Here is a 20,604-nt window from a genome sequence, read left to right as displayed (position 1 = left end):
AGCCACTTCATTTACCAGTTATGTGTGCAGCCCCTTCATTTACCAGTTTTGTGTGCAGTCCCTTCATTTACCAGATATGTGTGCAGCCCCATTGTTTACCAGTTATATATGCAGCCCCTTCATTTACCAGTTATGTTTGCAGTTCCTTCATTTACCAGATATATGTGCAGTCCCTTTGTTTACCAGTTATGTGTGCAGCCCCTTTATTTACTAAAGTAACTGTGGCCTTTCATTAAAAAAAAAATCATGAGCTGCAGCATTTATTTAAAGGTACATCTGCCACATACCTCTAGCCCCCTGCAAGGTGTCACCTGTTGAGCTTGCCATTGAAGTCCACCCAGCTCCACTTCCTGTATTGGTGTGGCAACAATTCTGCACTGCTCCTGAATTCAGCGCAGCATTGCCACTCTCATGTAGGCTGGGCCTGTTTGCACTACAGTGGGATAAAAAAATGTTGCTAGGGGTGTGGCTATCAGGATTGTCATTGTAAATCAGCAGCTGGCCACACATAGTCTTGCTCACTGCTTTCTGGATTGACTGCACTTGCTAAAAACCCTCCTACTTTGAGCTGCAGTGCCTGGGGAAGGGAGCATGTGAGACACCAATCAAGGAGGATTTGGCTTACTCAGGGGAGGTAAAGGAAGTTTTTTGTTTACTTTAGAGGCCTGTGTTTAGATAGTACCTGGATTTAGTGCATATCTAGACTGTTATACAGAAGACTTCAGTTGTACTTTTAGACTCTCTGCTTAACCCTCCTTTGCTCTATGTATGATCAAAAATGCAGACTATAAACTACTAATAACAGAGTCCTCTAAAAGACAGCCGACCAGTCACAGGGCAATTAATCATCACTTGCACTCTTCACTTTGCAATTCTTCACAGGTGTCTGAGCGGGATTCCCGTCTGTCCGCCCTGCGAGGGGAACTCCTGGTTCTGCAGCAGGAGCTGGAGGGGAAATGTACAGAACTGGAGGGCTGCGAGGAAGCCATTGATCAGCTGACTCACGAACTTCAGGAAACGCAGGTGGACCTAACATCTAGCCGGGAACACGCACAACAGATCGAAGAGATCCTGCAATCTGTGCGAGAACATGCAGCACAACTTCAGAGTCAGGTCAGTGTACACAGGTTCTGTATCACTCTTGGACTGGCAAATGCAGACAATAGTATGGCAATTGTATGTGTGCATGTATGATTATAAGTATATAGTAATTTTGAACATATTTCTTAGGCAATTATAAAACATTGCATATAACTATCAAGCCAGCAGATGGAGCTTTAGGCTCCTTTTCAAATGTTTTTCTTCTCTTTCCATATCTCCTGTAGCTTAAAGCAGTCCACATACTGTATGTTGCAGCCTCCCCCCCCCCCCCATAAAAAAAGAAATAAACGTTGCACAGTGAAAGCAATACAAAATTAACATTTGGAGAAGAAAATTTTCAAAATTACCCCTTATACACATATAATTTTATTTTTATATATATATATATTATAAATGTGACCCAAAAGTGAGCTGCATGGTTGAGCTGGCAGAAAGAAGCCCTAAGACTCCTTTCACACTGGAGGCGTTTTTCAGACGGATTAGCTCTAAAATTAGCGCCTGTAAAACGCCTGAAAAATACTTCATCTACAATCCCAGTGTGAAAACCCGAGTGCTTTCACACTGGGGCGCTGCGCTGGCAGGACGTCAAAAAAAGTCCTGCAAGCAGCATCATTCAGGCGCTTTAGGAGCAGTATATACACCGCTCCTAAAGTGCCCCTGCCCATTGAAATCATAGGACAGCGGTGCTTTGCTTTTAACCCTTTATTAGGCCGCTAGCGGGGGTTAAAAGCACATTGCTAACGGCCAAAAAGTGCCTCTAAAACGATGGTAAAGCGCCGCTAAAACTAGTGGCGCTTTACCGCCAACGCCCCAGCGCTGTCAGTGTGAAAGGGCTTGTCAAGGTGTTGTCGGGAATATTGTAACCAGGCTTTTTTGTGGCATTGGTGCTGTAAATACGTATTCAAAGAAAAAACAGTCAGCGCAAAGAAATATCCACGGTGGTAAAGGGTGCTTCATGCAAATCCGAAGTGCTCTTGAAACCGTGCTCACACCTCTTGCCAGCCAAACCGCTCACCTTGTTAAAAGGACCCCTGAACTAACAGAAAGATCTCATAGGCGTTCGCCACTTATTAGTGGTCAGGGTTAAATCTTGACTGGATAACCGGAAACCTCCTCATTAATCAGGCTTAAGAGTTTTTATCCATATTCACATGAAATATATAAAAGAATACTATAGTGCTCTCTGTATAGCTAAAACACGATTTCATTTATTGTAAAACAGGTACTCACATAGGAAGCACTATGCCCAGTGCTAGGATATTAAATGCATGTACTTAAAAGGTGACAGAAGATATTAAGGTGGCTGCAGTGACGTCTCTAGGGATAAATCCGATCCGCACGCGTATCGTCCAGCGGGACTTCCTCAGCGGTCTTGGGGTCCCATACGTCTGATCAGTATTTTATAAACAGCCCCCTAATTTACTCATCTGCTGCCAATAAAGTCCCGAGCGGTGGCCGTCCAATCAGAACGCACCGCTTGGGAATAGGAAGTAAAAAAACCTGGTGTTTATCATAGTTCCCATGATGACACGACGCCAGATCACCTGATGCACTGCGTCACTTAGCACCTCCCCCCCGAGTTACAAGCAGGGCAGAGAGCCGCTGTCTTAGGCTGACGTTCGGGTATGGGGAGTGTCTAAGTGCAGTGTTTGGGACGTGATCGCGTCATCCAGATGACGCGACGTAGGGTCACCTGACACAAGGTGCTTCCCTCCCTAGATCACAACAAGGCTGAATAACTTGTATGAGAGTGACGCTCAGTCACATGATCATCCCAGTATCACGTCCGCTGTATGGAACGCAGTCAGAGGAGGAAGGCAATAGATGCCAACCCTCTGCGTGACTATAGTTGCTAGGAAACGGGACGCTAGCAAAGATAGGAGCATAGTACTTGGCTGGACTCTCATAATATACATACTGTACTTTTTTGCATATGCTACTTTATGGACTTTTATTACTTATATTTAGTTGTATGAGATTTCTTTAAGCGCTGCACTATTACTTTTTACTCTATTGGTGCAGTAAAGGCTTCTTACTTTTTTGTTCAAGTATCTTTGTATTGTGCTCCTTGAAACAACCACACCGTCGTTTTCCAAAGCAGCCTGTACTTCTCTTGAGATTACCTGTGGGGTGTTTCTTTGTATCTCAAACAATTGTTCTGGCAGTTGTGGCTGCAATCTTTCTCGATCTGCCTGACCTTGGCTTGGTATTTAGAGATCCACGAATTTATCCACTTCTTAATAAGTGATTGAACAATACTGACTGGCATATTCAAGGCTTTGAACAATTAGAAAAAAACAAACAAACATTGGACCACAGTACATGGACTCTATAGGCACAACACCAAATCTATTGAAAATTAATACAATCTTTATTATTGTCCAATTAACGGTCATTAAATTCACATTTACAATTAAAATGTAGTAGCATCCCGCACCCTTATGTCAGTTATGGTGGTAACCCCTTCTTACTGTGGTAAGAGTACACACTATACAAATCAATGATACATGATATGCATATAATTGTCCAGGGGTTGTCACCATCCATTCACATATAGCGTGACATGTTTCGCGTATATATGGCTTCCTCAAGAGCAGAGCTGCAAAGATTGGACTCTGCTACCGATAAAGATAATTTGACAGAGCAAAGATAATAGTAGAACAAAATATCAAAAATATACATGTAAGTAAATTCAGGTTATGGGATAAACAGATGTCACTCCATTTACACAGAGTGGAATTAGGTTCATGAGCTTGGGGTTGTCCTTTTTCCACCCTCCCTTGTCTTATGCTCATTATTTAAATCAATTGTAATTATTCAAGGATTTGGATTTTTTTTTTTTTTAATATCCTTTTCCGTCTTTATAAAGTTTCAATACCTTTTCATTACCTTGTTACGCAGGTCTTTTGTCAGTTCTTTTCTGCACCCGATGGCTCAGTATCTAGCCTATTAAGTGCATCCATGTGAGAGCTAACAAACTCATTGACTATTTATACACAGAAACTAATTATAACTAACTATTTAAAGCGGAGTTCCGCTTAAAAAAAAAAAAATTAAAAGTCAGCAGCTACAAATACTGCAGCTGCTGACTTTTAATAATCAGACACTTACCTGTCCCAGGGTCCAGCGATGCGGGGGATCGAAGCCCCACTCGTCTCCCCCTCCGCTTGGCAGCGCCAGCATTTTAACTGTGGGCGCCCGGCTGTGGCTTCACAGCCGGGCATCCACTACGCATGCGCGAGCTGTGCCGCGTGCCGTGACTGGCCGCGCAATCATCTGGGACCTGTGACGTGTCCCAGGTGATTGCCTAGAGGGAGGGGGGGAGAGGTGATCTCCCTTCCTGCGCCGAGGGGAGGTGACGTCAGGAGCCCAGGTGCTGAAGGAGGCAGATTTCGAGGGACCCCCTAGCAACAGGCATAAAAAGGTAAGTAAAAAATAAATACATTTCCAAAAGTTTTTTTTTTTTTCATGTACATTAATGATTTTTTTTTTTTTTGGGTGGAACTCCACTTTAAAAACCACAGATGTGGGAAATTAAACCTTTTAATTGCCATTGTAACCTGTGTGTGTCACCTTGTGTGTCTGTACCACGGCTAAACATTCCAGGGGATGGAAACTTTTCATCAGGGCCATTTGGGGGATTTCTGTTATCATTACGATTTATAAAGGAGCCAAACAACTATGTGAGAATAAATGGCTTCATATGATCATTATCCTTGAACGAACGATCGTTTTTTAGCATGATGAGTCATATTTTCATTATCAATGTCAAAATTTTACGATTTCTGCCAGAGGGTGCAAACTTTTCAGCACAACTGTACATTCATTGGTGATAGATCTCCTCTAATTTTTAGAGAGGCCGCACTGTGCCTTAAATGTTAAAAAAACAGTGGAACCTTGGGTTAACGCAGTTAACAAGCATTTTGAAAGACGAACACTTTTTTTTTTTTTTTAAATCCTGACTCGGTTTGCGAGTGTTGTCTCACAAAACCAGAAGAATTCAAGCTAATGGGGTCTGCAGTACCGCATTTGGCCAGAGGTGCGGGGGGGGTGCCGGTGACACTCGGAATGGTTGGGAGCCGTTCGGAAATACTCCGTTTCCGAGGCTTTCCGAGTCCAGCCAAGCTGTCCCCGAGTATTTCCGAGGCTCTCCAGCGCCTCCCTCCCCACCTCTGGCCACATGCGGTATTGCATGCAATAGAAGTCAATGCGGAACAAATTCTCTTACTTTCCATTGACTGCTATGGGGAAACTCGCTTTGATATGCGAGTGCTTTGGATTACAAGCATTCTCCTGGAACGGATTATACTCGTAATCCAAGGTTCCACTGTATATAAAATAAACTTTTAAATGGAAATTTGAATGAGATGATGCTGGAGCTTTAACATGTAATAGAATTATCTCTCTCTAACGTGGCTTTTTTGCTCTGGCAGGTGGTGGAGTTTGAGGAAGACCTTGTGAAGTTGCAGACGGACTTCTCGTCCTATAAAGCGACCCATAGATACAGCGATAGCAGCTATGCGGACATGGAGAGGCTCGTGCGCCAGCTAACACAGGTGAGTGGATAGGCTGCGGGAGTGCTGCCTACGTCTCCACAGTGCCCATTGTATCCTGTGTGTAGTAACTCTGTCCCTGTGTTCAGGAACTGACGTTGTCGGAGGAGGAGGTGCAGAGACGGATGCAGGAGACGGAGCGCAGTCAGGCTCTCGTGATGGAAGTCAAACTGGATCTAACTAAGGAAAGAGAGCAGAGAAGCAGCACTATGAAAGGTAATCTTAGGACATCCGCTGTAGAAATAACAGATCGTGCTGAGAAAGTTGGGAGTCCTCACTGTGTCATCTTTTGCCCAGATGTGGAGCGGCTGCAGCTGGAGGTCTCTTCTTTAAGAAGAAACACCGAAACCCAAGTTCAGGAGCACAAGCGACTTGTGTCCGAGCAACAGCAGCAGATCCAGAAACTTCAGGAGGAACTGAAAGAGAGCAACAAGCTGACCAGCCATAAAGAGCAGGTAGGAGGCAAAGAGACTGAGAGTTTTCGAGTGAGTTATGTAAGTGAGGGAGTTTAAGGCCAGTAGGGGGAGACACTGGAGATGGAACACAGATATTTGCACATACAGCTAGCGGCACTAATACATAGTGTGCTTCCCAAATAGGACAATTATCTAGTAACCCCCTTCCTGCTTTCCAGTGTTAATTTTGGCAGCAAATTTCAATTCAGTTTTAGTCTTAGTCTTAGGACTAAAATGGCATTTTAGTTTTAGTCCCATTTTAGTCTTCTGCAATTGTTTTAGTCGACTAAATCTCCAGTACATTTTAGTCGTCTAAAATCGAATGGGTGTAATTAAATTGTAATGTATTAGTTAACATTTCTCTACAATTTCCAAACTCATTATATATTGCTGGAGTAAAAAATTTTATATGTTATTATTTTTGATTTTTTTTATCATTTATTCACTTATATCATTTATTATTTTGTATTTTTTAAGAATATTTTTTATTATTGAGGTATGAACATGCACCACAGACCAGTGTTAATTTTGAAGTCAAATTTCAATTTAGTTTTAGACTTATGCCCCGTACACACGGTCGGACTTTGTTCGGACATTCCGACAACAAAATCCATGGATTTTTTCCGACGGATGTTGGCTCAAACTTGTCTTGCATACACACGGTCACACAAAATTGTCGGAAAATCCGATCGTTCTAAACGCGGTGACGTAAAACACGTACGTCGGGACTATAAACGGGGCAGTAGCCAATAGCTTTCATCTCTTTATTTATTCTGAGCATGCGTGGCACTTTGTCCGTCAGATTTGTGTACACACGATCGGAATTTCCGACAACGGATTTTGATGTCGGAAAATTTTATAGCCTGCTCTCCAACTTTGTGTGTCGGAAAATCCGATGGAAAATGTGTGATGGAGCCCACACACGGTCGGAATTTCCGACAACAAGGTCCTATCACACATTTTCTGTCGGAAAACCGTGTGTTCGGGGCATAAGTCTTTTGACTAAAATGCCATTCTAGTTTTAGTCGTATTTTAGTCATCTCAGTTGTTTTAGTCGTATTTTAGTCGACTAAAATAATATTCATTTAGTCGACTAAAATGTTGTAGTCATTTTAGTCGACAAAATTAACACTGCTGATTTCCAATACACCTAAAGATGTCCAGCAAAACAAAGACATTCTTATAATATCCAGTGATAAAAAAACTGTTTAAAGCTGAACTCTAGGCAAATATTAAAGACACAAATGAACGCGGCTCTGCATTGATTAATACATAACTAAATGTATTTTTTTTAAATGCAAGCAGTAACTGAATTTAACTTTGGTATTGGCCTATTGCAAATCACTATACAACAGAGCTAAGAATGGGAGAGGGAGAAGCAGCACAAGAAGATGGTCAGTTTATGTGCTGACAAGAGGCCATGCTGATAGGAGGAGTAGGCAAAGTGACATACCATTACTATGCTGCTTCAACTCTCATTTTGAAGTCACAGGCTGGGGGAAAGACAGGTATAACTTACCTGCAGCATGGAAAAATCAGGTCTTCTGCCATAGCATATGGGACTGTGCTGTGTGGCAGAGCTGTTTAAGTCCCACGACTGGATGGACAGAAATACAAATCCTTAGGCAGGTGGATTAACAGTATATATTCACCATAGTTGGGGAAAGCAGCACCCGGTTCATAGTCAGTGCAATGCAATCTGGTCCTCCCACCGACCATATATACAAGAAAAATCCAGAGGATTGCTGCACTTGAAATTTTATTGAACCAATCTGTTCAAACAAAGTATTACATGCTTATAGCATGTAATATTCTGAACAGATTGGTTCAATATACTTTTAAGTGCAGCAATCCTCTGGATTTTTCGTGTATATAGATAGATAGATAGAGATATAGAGATATATCTATATATAATATATACATATATATATATATATATACATATATATATATATATATATATATATATATATATATATATATATATATATATAAGAAAAACGTGGATCGATGCTTGATGCAAAAAGTGTCCTTTACTGAAATTTTTCAGATATATAGTACATGCAAGCTTGCATGTACTATATATTTGAAAAATTTCAGTAAAGGACACTTTTTGCATCAAGCATCGATCCACGTTTTTCTTATCCATTTATGGTGGAAAGTTGGGAGTCCACCTTGACGGTGTCTTGACCGGACAGGATTAAAGAGAAGAGGGTAACCCACCTGAAGTTTATTATTTATTATATATATATATATATATATATATATATATATATATATATATATATATATATATATATATATATATATATGTAGATATTAAATATATATATATCTATCTATCTATCTATCTATCTATCTATCTATCTATCTATCTATCTATCTAATAAAATATATATATGTAGATAGATATATCTACATCTATATATATCTATCTATATATCCATCTCTATATATATATATTATATATACACACACAGTGAGGAAAATAAATATTTGGTCCCCAAGCACAACATGACTTAGTAGTTGGTGGAGAATCCCTTGTTGGTGATCACAGAGGTCAGACGTTTCTTGTAGTTGGTGATCAGGTTTGCACACATCTCAGTGTATTTAGCTGTTTACCTAGAGTTCAGCTTAAAGTATGAACAGTTTTGTATGAAGCAAGGAGGTTTCAGATTCCTTTAATGATATTGTCCAATTCCTGCTAAATATTGTATCTGTCAAGAGCAGAGTAAATGTCATGCAAAATGAGATGAGTGCAAATCGAAGAGATTAAGGAAAGTCCAGAGCGTCACATGGTCGTCCCCCCCGTCCCCCCCATATATGTAAATTGACATTCCGCACATCCTTCAGGCAATCCATAAGCGTGACACTCTCCTGCGTCAGTCAGAAGCCGATCTTCTTCAAGCTCGCAGCACCCTGAAATCACTGAGTCAAGAGATCGAGCGCCACCAGGAGTCTGCCCGGGGAATGGAGAGGAGAGTGCAGAGTACACAGAGGGATTGTGAGCAGAGAGACAAGGAGAATACTGCCCTGAGGACAGAAATGCAGGAGCTAAAGAAGGAGCTGCAAGAGACCTACAAACTCCACCAGGAGGCAGGTAAGTCCCCACCAGAAGCACAGATATTTGTGTAACAGCAGCCCCCCCCCCCCTGATGACTGGTGATCTGATGACTGGTGGGAGAATATTTAAGTAGCAACAAGAGAGGTGGAGGAAGTACAGATTCACAGAACAAATGAAGCAGGGTGATGTTACACTGCAGGTCCTCAGGTACAACTTCCTCTCCAGCAAGGAGAACGATGAGCAGCACCGGAGTGACCACACCAAATCATAAGTCTATCAGTCAGAGGCAGCAATATCTTAGATGATCTCCCTGCGGATATAGAACAATGAGCCACTTTATTCACAGGAGTGCCTAGGCACCCCCACATACTAGGAAGTGTACTAATAATTTATGAGGAGGGATACAAGACAAAAGGCTGGTTGCCGCTTAGGCACAATGTTTTCTTTTTTGAGTTCAGATATACCTGTAGGTACTATGTAGGTAGTGATCTGCCTTTCAAGAAATCTGTATTCACATTCATACTTTTTTATCACCCTTGCGTAGCTGTACTATATGGCTACATTACTAAGAGTTGACTACAATTTTCATAGCCCACAGTTCTTTTAGACTGCGTGCCACTGGCCCTGCCCGTATATTTAGCTAACCCAGCAGAAGCTCCAAGCTAGCGGGTGCGGGGTCCGGGCAGCCGCTCCAAGCTAGCGGGTGCGGGGTCCGGGCAGCCGCTCCAGGCTAGCAGGTGCGGGGTCCAGGCAGCGGCTCCAGGCTAGCAGGTGCGGGGTCCAGGCAGCGGCTCCAGGCTAGCGGGTGTGGGGTCCAGGCAGCGACTCCAGGCTAGCAGGTGCGGGGTCCAGGCAGCGGCTCCAGGCTAGCGGGTGTGGGGTCCAGGCAGCGACTCCAGGCTAGCAGGTGCGGGGTCCAGGCAGCGGCTCCAGGCTAGCGGGTGCGGGGTAGGGTTGCCACATCATCCCTTTAATTCAGGACACACATTAATTACACAGGTGGCTGATTAGGGTGGTAATTAAACTCACTTGGTGCCTTATCTGTATTAAATCAGCCTCAGTAATTAATATCTGTCCTGGATTAAAGGGATGAAGTGGCAACCCTAGTGCGGGTTCCAGGCAGCAGCTCCAGGCTAGCTGGTGTGGGGTCCAGGCAGGGGCTCCAGGCTGGCGGGCTTCCTCTCTGGCTCCAGCAGCTTCCTCCCTGGCTCCATGTCAGGCATCAGATAGGATCACCTGACATTTTGGCCATTCGGGAAACAGGTCTCACACCTGCTTCCTGATTGGCGGGGAAAAGATTTAGTGTGAAAATAGCGAAAATTAATTTGCTATAGTCACACAACCATGTGGGATTAGGACGCAGTGCTCTGCGCTCCGAGCCCACCCTTTTTTGAAGCCTATTAGAGCCTCTGGCTTTAATCATGTGCTTCAAAAATCACCACCCCCCCATCCCCGCCATAAGAATCCATGTGCCCGGCGTCCTGAATGGGGCCGGGCGCATTGATAGGGAGGGCGGCGGCGGTGGTGTTGCACAATGCACAGGCCACCACTGCTATGGGCCCCTTAGGTCTACAGGATCCAATGTGAGTGGTGCTCTGTAAAAATAACTGTGCATGCTCTTGTGACCAGTGCAGACATTGGCGGGACAGGAGGAGAAAACTCTTTTGGTGGAGAGCGCCCTCCAGAGCACCCAGGAGCAGCTGAGCGATCGCGTAGCTGAGGTGGTGAGACAGGAGCAACACCTACGCAAGTTGGAAAGCGAAATGCGCACACTGAGGGAGCGAGTGATTGCCAGTGACGAGGAGCTGGAACAATGCAGGTATTGTACTTGTCTGTCACCTGCAGTAATCCATGTTCTGTGCCTCCTCCACTGAATCTCATGTGTGTGAATAGGACACTGGTGGAACGCCTGAAACTGGAGCTGAATGAGGCGAAAAAGAGACACCAGTCATCGTCCCAGGAAGCCCTGAGATTGCAGCATTCACTGAGCAAACTACAGCTGGAGCAGACCAGTGACCAGGAGCAACGCATCGCTCTGCAGAAACAGGTAATGCACTAAGGTCCAACCAAAGAAATAAGATACTTCTCATCCAACTTCTCCCCCATTTTCTTTTTATCCAAAAGAATGCCTCCATATACAGGTACTTTGTGTATAGTCATATGGTTTTATTGAAATCAGGGTGGATAAAAATGATGATGATTTTTCATTTAAATCTGATTTTTTTTTTTTTTTTTTAAATCTGATTTTTTTTTTTTATTTAAATCTGATTTTTTTTTATTTTTATCAAATTTATTTAATTTAAAATGCATTGGGAGTAAAAATCTATTTAACGATAGTTTTCTATTTAAGATACATTAATAATTTAGTTTATTCAGCATGAAATAGATCTTAGTTATGTAGCATGAGGCTATATTTTCTGCAATATTGCAGAATATTTAAACTCATTCAATAAATCCAAGCTCTGCAAGCTGATATAACATGCACTGCATTGATGCATTCGCACAATTTCACAGTAACCATGAGATAAAACAAAGTTCAGGAATATTCCTTTATCCCATTGTTTTGCAAATCTACATACACTACAAACTGTATGATTGTTTGAAAGGAAATGCATCTGTACCAGTGTATTAAGTGTGAGGAGGAAGGGCAAGCAGTAAAAATAAAAGTGAAACCTTCTAAGCAGCTTATAAACCTTGTGATATTTCTGCACATAGCTTGAAGTGCTTCTTTATTCCTCCCTTGAGGAGCAAAATGGCAGCAGGCCATAAAAGAGACCTGATTTAAGAATATTTACTAACCTGACAGCTTATTATTCTAAATAGGAAACCTTTATTTTGTTTACAAATATTAAAGATTCTAATTACCAGCAAGAAGAAGTCCTTACATTTAAAGGGGTTGTAAAGGTGTTTTTTTTTTTTTTTAAAAATAACAAACATGTTATACTTACCTTCACTGTGCAGCTCGTTCTGCACAGAGTGGCCCCGAACCTGGTCTTCTGGGGTCCCTCGGCGGCTGTTTCAGCTCCTCCCCGCAAGCATTTACCACCTTCATGCGAGCTCCCTCGCACGGAGGTGAGTGCTTGCGGGCGCGCTCCCGTGATACAGCCGGCGGCTATAGCCGCTCGCTGTATCACTCGGCCCCGCCCCCCGGCGCGCCGCGTCATCGGATGTGATTGACAGCAGCGCGAGCCAATGGCTGCGCTGCTTTCAATCCATCCACTGCAGCCAATCAGCGACCAGGCTGAGCTGCAATGAAGCTGCCGAGGACGAGGAGCGAAGATTCGAGGCGTCAGGTAAGTAAAACGGGGGGGCTGGGGGCGGCGGTACTGTCAAAAGTTTTTTCACCTTAATGCATAGAATGCATTAAGGTGAAAAAATTTTTACCTTTACAACCCCTTTAAAGAGAACCTGTCATTTCAGATCCATCATGGCAGCGCCTGTTAGCGGGCGTCCACTCACCTGCTGCCGCCACGTCCCTCACCTTCTTGTTTCACCGCCGCATCAACAGCCTTCCCATTAAAGTGAATGGGACTGTCAGTGAGCCAACAGCGGGTTAGAGGAGGAGCCAACAGCAGGTTAGAAGAGGAGCCAACAGCGGGTCAGAGGAGGAGCCGCTGCGGAACAGAGATGACAGTTGCTCTTTAACCACTTGCCGACCAGCGCACGACAATGTGCGTCGGCACAATGGCGGCGGCTGCGCAAATGGGTGCACCTGTACGTCCCCTTTAAATCGCAGGCTAGAGGGCACGCGTGTGCCTGTGAGTCCCGCGGACTCGATGTTTACCGGTGGCCCGCGATCGTGACACGGAGAGGCAGAACGGGGAGATACCTATGTAAACATGGCATTTCCCTGTTCTGCCTAGCAACATGACAGAGATCTACTGCTCCCAGTGATCGGGAGCAGTGATCTCTGTCATGTTCTAGTGATCCCACCCCCCTACAGTTAGAACACAGTGAGGGAACACACTTAACCCCTTGATCGCCCCATAGTGTTTAACCCCTTCCCTGCCAGTGTCATTTACACAGTAATCAGTGCATTTTTATAGCACTGTATAAATGTCACTGGTCCCAAAAGTGTCCGATTGTGTCCGCCGCAATGTCGCAGTCACGATAAAAATCGCAGATCACCGCCATTACTAATAAAAAAAAATAAAAATGCCATAAATCTATCCCCTAGTTTGTAGACGCTATAACTTTACGCAAACCAATCAATATACGCTTATTGCGATTTTTTTTTTTTTTTTTTTTTACAAAAATATGTAGAAGAATACATAACTGAGGAAGAAATTAGTTTTTTTATATATTTTTGGGGGATATTTATTATAGCAAAAAGTAAAAAAAAACTTTTTTTTTTTTTTCAAAATTATTGCTCTTTTTTTGTTTATAGCGCAAAAAATAAAAACCGCAGAGGTGATAAAATACCACCAACAGAAAGCTCTATTTGTGGGAAAAAAAAGGACGTCAATTTTGTTTGGGTGCAACGTCGCACGACTGCGCAATTGTCAGTTAAAGCGACGCAGTGCCGAATCACAAAAAAAAGTGCTCTGGCCAGGAAGGGGGTAAATCCTTCCGGGGCTGAAGTGGTTAAAAATTATGATTTAAATCGAGTTGATTTAAAACAAGCCTTTTTACTAGTGATTTAAATCAACTCCACCCTGATTGAAATGGGAAAAATCACATTAAAAAAGGGATTTATTTGGCAGACAATAGCTTCGGAACTCCAGCTGTTCTAATCTATTTTTCTAGTTGCATTCATCTAGAAAAGATTTTGGTCAAATGAAGGTTCAGCTCCAATCCTCATTTGCATCAAAAGCAATCCAATGCCTTGGCAACCTAAAGATCCTAAGGCCCCATTCACACTAGCGCGTTTTTTGATGCATTTTGCATTTTGCAGAAATGCACGGGAATTTTTTAACATGGGTTCCTATGGAACATGTTCACATCAATGCTTTTTTGTATCTCCGCGTTTTTGGAAAGGGTCGGGGACTTTTTCTCATGCAAAATGCAGCGTTTTGCATGTAATGGTTTTCAATGGACAAGCATCAAAAACGCAAGTGCACCTTTTTTGCAGCGTTTTTGATGCGTTTTTGATGCGTTTTTGGTGCGTTTTTGCCGTTTTTTTTTTTTTTTTTTTTTGTAATTTTTTTGTAAGACTGTAAAAAAAAATGAAAAAAAAAAAAAAACGCAAAACGCGGCAAAATCACGGCAAAAACGCCGCAAAAACGCGGCAAAAACGCGGCTCAAAAACGCGGCAAGCATGAAAAAAAAACCTCCAAAAACGCTCAAAAGCAACATGCATAGGTGTGAATCGAGCCTTACAGAGGAGTCTTGTGGGATCTTCTCATTTATGGTGGCAATGGGAAACGTTGCCTTCGCAACTACCAGGACTGCCTGAGGGAAGGAGTTGTTGAATAGGGTGAACGTTTCCAGCCAATTGCTGTTGGTTTTTTTTTTTTCCCCATAATAGGCAGTATAAACTCATCCAGCTTTGACATTTTGATCACATGCAAGCTGGAGGCTTTACTTATAATAAAAACCTGCAGATGGCACTGCAGCTTGAAGGTGGCATTGTCAGTCTTTTTAATACTGTAAATGTCAAATACAATTACAGTATTAAAAAATGCATATTAAAAAAGAAACACAAAGTTTTTTTTTTTGCAAATTGGTCAGCCTACAATAATAAATCAGGGCAGGGTTTCTATTAACACAGTGTACCAAATAAAATCCTTATATGACCTTTAAAAAAAATGGTTTGCAAATTATTCATAACATTATTGTCAAGTTAATCAAAGCATGCTGCTTCTGCTAAATTTGTCCTGAGCACCTAGACATCAATTATCTCTGGGTACTAAAGGGCTGCAGATTCACAGATGGTGAAACAAAAACAAAAAAAATAAATAAATAATAATAAACATATATATAATACTGTATTTATTGGCATAGAACACTCACTTTTTCACCATGACTATCGGGTGCAAATAGCGTGTGCGTGTTATACGCCAATACTTCAATTTTAGCTGCCTCGGAGGGGACAGGGAGGGGGGCGGGACAAGCGCCGCCAGATTACATACAGTGAGAATCTCCTGTTTACTCTTCCTATTACGGCCTCTGTAATAGGAGGTCCCGTCTCCTGGGCCGACATTGGACCACTGTTGTGTCTATCATAGATTCTCACTGTATGTAATCTATCGGCGCTCGTCCCGCCCCCTCCCTGTCCACTCTGGGCTGCAGATGGGCATCAATCAGGCTGCACTGATGGCAATGGTGAGGCTGCTGCATTAATGGCAACGGTGAGGCTGCAGATGGGCATTGATCAGGCTGCATTTATGGCAATGGTGAGGCTGCAGATGGGCACTAACCCTTATTTTGCTTCAAAGTTTTTCCTGAAACTTCCCTCTTAAAATGTGTGTATATATATATATATATATATATATATACACACATACACACACATTATATGTATATATTGACATGACAAGGCCATTGTACATTGATATCTGTGTCTTTCAGCTCCAGGAACATAACACAAGTCAGCAGTCTCTCAGGTCAGAGCTGGAGCAGCAGCAGAGCCGACATGAGGAACTCCAAAGACAACATCACAAGGCCAAAGAGCGAGAGAATACAATGCAGAGAGAGGTGGAGGAGCTGAGCCTGAGGGTCAAACACTCGGACCGCCTAGTGAGTGCCGCCACTATAAAACGACGGCTTTGTAACAGCAGGACGACTGAGTTTTCATTTCTATGTGTTCTTGCAGCTTGCAGAGAGAGACAGAGCACTACAAACCTTGCAAAGCAGCTACACACAGCTGGAGAGAAGATACCAGTCTGCTCAGGAGGAGGCCAGAGACAGCACATCTCACCTAGAATTGACCAAGAACGCTCTGCAACAAGCCCAGAGGAAGATCCAGAGCCAGAACCAGGAGGTGAGTGCATGTAGTCCCATCATGATGAACTTTAGGGAGTACATCATAAACCTCACTTCCAACCCATGAAGGAGCTCCCAGGGTCTGACCCTACCACATTCATTCAATCAGACATATCTGAACATAGTCTAAATCCAATCTGATTTGACACAACTCAAACAACCCACACAGGTTCAGGGAAAGCATAAAACTTGGATAGTGCCCCTACTGGTATCTGAAGTCAAGATTGGCTTGGCAAAGCTGAATTTTGTGTTAAAATCACAAGTTGCCCAGCCTGTACAGGAAACTGTGTATAGGATAATGACAGCCCCCATTATCACTTGGGCACCTGCCCCCAGGGGATCCCTTATCATGAGAACTTGTATAACTAAAATATTGCTTATGATCAGGATGAGTTGGTAGTCCCAGTAGGTGTGAATGTTATTGGTAACCCCTTCACATAATGCTTTAACTGTCCATTTTAGGTTTAGTGGTCGTTTAAAGCCGGCCTAAACTTAAAGAGGAACTGCACTCCGCTCACATAATTTGTAATAAAAACATCTTTGCCATTCCAAAGCTTCCCTCCAACCACTTTGCATATTACTTTACATATACTGTGATTCTGTACTTTGCCAAATATGCTGCAGGAAATCTCCCTCCACTGAGTCTGGCTGCAACCATTTTAACTGTGGGCAGCTGAAGCTGCTGCCTGTTCACTTCCTGGATACAAACAGAGGCACACTTCCAGCTCTGCAGCTCTCATTGGCCCTCTTCTGACTCATCCCCCTTCCCTTCCTGGCAAACTCTCACAAGAGTGAGAGAGCTGTGCATGATGTCAAAAGTCTAGGCTAATGACCAGACAAGAAACAGGAAGTGGGCTGTATAAGGGATTTACTGGCAGAAAAAAAATGTTTTACTATCCAAGGTTGAAACAACAACAAGGGCAGAAGATTTAATAGATGGAAAGATGAAAAAATGACTGAAGTTCCACTTTAAAAAGTGACATTTTGCTAACTGATAGGGAACATGGAGAAATAAAAAGACTAAAAAAATTACCTTTTTTTTTTTTTTTTTCTTGAATTTCTCCTGTGAAACATGGCAGTGCACACCCTGTGCCTACAGCCTCATTACTGTACATTTGCAGGATTAGATAACATAAGGCACTGCTACCTCTGAGTGCTGGTCAGCTAAGATTTGGAATGAGATTTAGTGATGACACTGCTGTGTGGCTCACTGTTCTCCTTGCTGGAGAGGAAGCTGTACCTGAGGCCCTGCAGTGCAAGGAACTCCCTGCTTCTGGTTTATTCATTGTGTGGCTCTGTGCTTCCTACACTTATCTTACTGCTTCTTGAATATTCTCACACCAGTCATCAGATCCCCAGTCATCAGATTTCCAGTCATCAGGGAAACTATACTATGAAGAAGCGTAGTCTTCCTTCTCTACCATGATTGCCACCTCCACACAGCGTGGAACAGGCCATGGTAGATCAGTAATGGGGAAAAAAAATCAGCTGTCGAGCGCATAAAGGCAATACGGTCAATTAATCCTTTGTCCTCTGCTTGCCGTTTTTGGCCACAGCTTCAACAGTGATCTACTTTTGACCATTTCATATTTCAGCTACAGGCATAATCCTCCCTAATAAGCTGATGTCTCCTATCCATGTATCTTATCAGCTGCAGCCACTCCGCTTCATGTTTTCCTTTCTGATCATTCTAATGGATGTGCTTTTTTTCCTGCAGTCAAAGCGTCTTGAGGATTCTCTGATACGACTGCGATCGGAGGAGGAGGCAGTGCAGAAAACCGTGAGAGGGCGGAGCCAGGAATTGAACACTGCGCAAGAGTGTTTGCAGGAACTGAAAAACCAGCTGACTGCTACACAGGCCGCCCAGCGCGAAGCCAGAGAGCAGGTAATGCATGATGCTCAGTGCATAAGGGCCTGTTCCAGTATCTTTAGACCCCTTGCACACTAAAGCACCGCTCGTTTTTGCGGCACTTTAACGCTGTTTAAGTGGTGCTTTTCGGCTGCTAGAGGGGTGCTTTTAACCCCAAAGAAGGTGTTAAAAGCGCCCGTTTTGCAGCGCCTCAAAGCACTTTTCAGGCCCTTTGGAAGTGCTGCCCATTCATTTCAATGGGCAGGGTGTTTTGGGAGCGCTAAATACAGCTCTCCCAAACCGCCCCAAAGATACTGCTTGCAGGACTTTTTCTAAAGTCCCGCAAGCGCACCGTCCCAGTGTGAAAAGTCACACTGAAATGCATGGGAGGCAGTTTTCAAGCGCTTTACAGGTGCTATTTCTAGCGCTAAAACGCCTGAAAATCGCTTCAGTGTGAAAGGGGTCTTAAAGCGGAGTTCCGCCGATTTTTTTATTTTTTTTTATTTTAAGTCAGCAACTACAAATACTGCAGCTGCTGACTTTTAAAATATGGACACTCACCTGTTCAGGGCCCCCGCGATGTTGGCACCTGAAGCCGATCTGTCCCCCGTCTCTCGGGGGCTGCTTTCGCCATCTTCAGCTTCACTTCCTGGCTCCCTACTGCGCACGCGCAACTCGTGCTGCGCGTTCCCACTGGTCCCTGCTGTCTCCTGGGACCCGTTTGTCTCCCAGAAGACAGCGGAGGGAGGGGGGGAGTGGCTTAGATACCCGCGGGTGGCGCAGGTATCTATGCCCGGAAGTGGAAGCAAAATGCCTGTATTAGACAGGTATTTGCTTCCCCATGAAATGTGCCAAATGTGACACCGGAGGGGGAGGGGGGATTCCGAAAATCGGAAGTTCCATTTTTGGGTGGAACTGCGCTTTAAAGATCCTGTAAAGGATCTTTTTTTTTTTTTTAAATAACAAACATGTTATATTTACCTGCTCTGTGCAATGATTTTAAAGAGAGCAGCCCGATCCTCCTCTTCTCGGGTCCCCCGCCAGTGCTCCTGGCTACTGCTGCCTTCGAGTGACACCACTAGCATGCCGCTTGCTAGGGGAGGGGGTACTCGTGCAGGCTCGATCCCAAGCTGCCACTGTGTGCATCTATTGACACACACACAATGTGGCTCAGATCCGCCCCCCCCCCATCATGGATCCTGCTGCTCTCACTGAATCAGGTAAGGAGGGGAAGAGAGAGCAACGCTGCTGCTCTTGGCCACGGCACTGGACCGAGATCAGGCTCAGGTATTTGGGGGGATGGGGGTTGGCAGCTGCACCTAAAAGGCAGGGAATGTATTAAGGTAAAAAACCTTTATCCTATACGAACACTTTAAATCTCAAAGCATATCAATGTAAACCAAACAGAGCAAGATGTGTTAAGCACCAGGGCTAGCCTCCTGAGTGACAGGACTTATGGCCATAGGTTCATCTCTGATCTTAAAGTGGATGTAAACCCGATTTATGAAATTCAAGCTGTGCACATATATCTGCAGTGTTTTCTTATCTCTCTCTCCAAAGCTCTGAGTCCCGTGGCTTTCTCCTGCTCCGTTCTTCTGTTATCAGTATGATAACTTCTGACAAGTTCTCCATCAACTGTGATATATGGGTGCTATAAATAGATTAGCAGAGAGCTTGTCTATTCACAGCACAGCTCTGAAAGTCTCTGCCTATGGTGAGGGGGGGGGGGGGTGCCTTTCCTCCAATCAGCTGTCTTCCAGTGTAAGCAAAGAATCCACACCCACAGGTGAATCAGGAAGAGAAAATTCTAACAGGACTTGCTCTTTCTAAACAGCATATCAAGCTCAAGACAGCAGATATACAATTAAAACTTGTGTAGGGAGATTTGTTTCATCTCTGTGTATCATCTGAGGCCAGGTTATCTTTAAAGCTGAACTCCCATCATACATCAAAACACCTCCAACTGTTGTACTTTGTGCTTTCAAAATGATTAAAGGTGACCTTTTGGGGAAAGAGAAAATGTGTCACAAAATAATAAACATACTAAAAATAAAAAAAAGCAATAATAAAGGCGTGCACAAGGTGGCAGTGTAAACCAAAAGTGCAAATAAACTCTTCAAATAACAGATTCTGTACAATCAAGCAAATAACAAATAATTTGCACAACAAACCAGATGATATGTATAACAAACGTGGGTGCTTAGTCAATCGGTGCTCATCAAGCTGATCAACGTAAATCCTAATTAAGTCAACAGTGAAGTCAACAGTCAAGCCTGATGAAGTCAACAGTGAAGTGAAGGTGTGACAAGTAACAAGTCTCTGAGGCAGTCTTGAGATTAAGGTGAAAAACAGTAAAGTGTAGTGCTACAAACTTAACCGTGCAAACTGATGTGTCTCTTCATTCCATGCAATGACATCTCTGCGTGAAGTGGCCTCTCGCCTTACTGCTGTAAGGTAACAGCATAGAGAAACCAGTGGTTGCAATATCTTCTGGGGGTCTTTATATAAATAGCTGGTGGTTTAAAAAAAATCTCGATTTGCTTTCAGGGTCTTCCTCTCATTGTCCCAAGAATCAATGCTGGGTGGTGGACGGTGATTCCTCTATAATGTGATCTCAATCTCTCCCAGAGGAGGAGGGGAATGTAGAGGGAAGAAGGG

At 43.4% G+C, this 20,604-nt stretch overlaps 1 protein-coding gene across 2 annotated transcripts in view; it reads left to right on the top strand.

Annotated features, from left to right (window-relative positions):
* The window catches only part of PMFBP1 (polyamine modulated factor 1 binding protein 1), a 75,865-nt gene that overhangs the window by 45,766 nt on the left and 9,495 nt on the right, over positions 1-20,604 (top strand). For both annotated transcript variants that reach the window (XM_073605865.1, XM_073605864.1), the window contains exons 23-32: positions 883-1,113; positions 5,535-5,657; positions 5,744-5,870; positions 5,952-6,109; positions 8,963-9,209; positions 10,803-10,992; positions 11,067-11,220; positions 15,684-15,851; positions 15,928-16,095; positions 17,815-17,982. In XM_073605865.1, the coding sequence (XP_073461966.1) occupies positions 883-1,113; positions 5,535-5,657; positions 5,744-5,870; positions 5,952-6,109; positions 8,963-9,209; positions 10,803-10,992; positions 11,067-11,220; positions 15,684-15,851; positions 15,928-16,095; positions 17,815-17,982 (1,734 nt within the window). The remainder of the gene's footprint in view (positions 1-882; positions 1,114-5,534; positions 5,658-5,743; positions 5,871-5,951; positions 6,110-8,962; positions 9,210-10,802; positions 10,993-11,066; positions 11,221-15,683; positions 15,852-15,927; positions 16,096-17,814; positions 17,983-20,604) is intronic.

Source organism: Aquarana catesbeiana, linkage group LG11 (genome assembly GCF_042186555.1).
Source record: "Aquarana catesbeiana isolate 2022-GZ linkage group LG11, ASM4218655v1, whole genome shotgun sequence".
NCBI lineage: Eukaryota > Metazoa > Chordata > Amphibia > Anura > Ranidae > Aquarana > Aquarana catesbeiana.
Note: the sequence above shows the minus strand (reverse complement) of the source record. Positions and strands in the feature narration are given on the sequence as shown.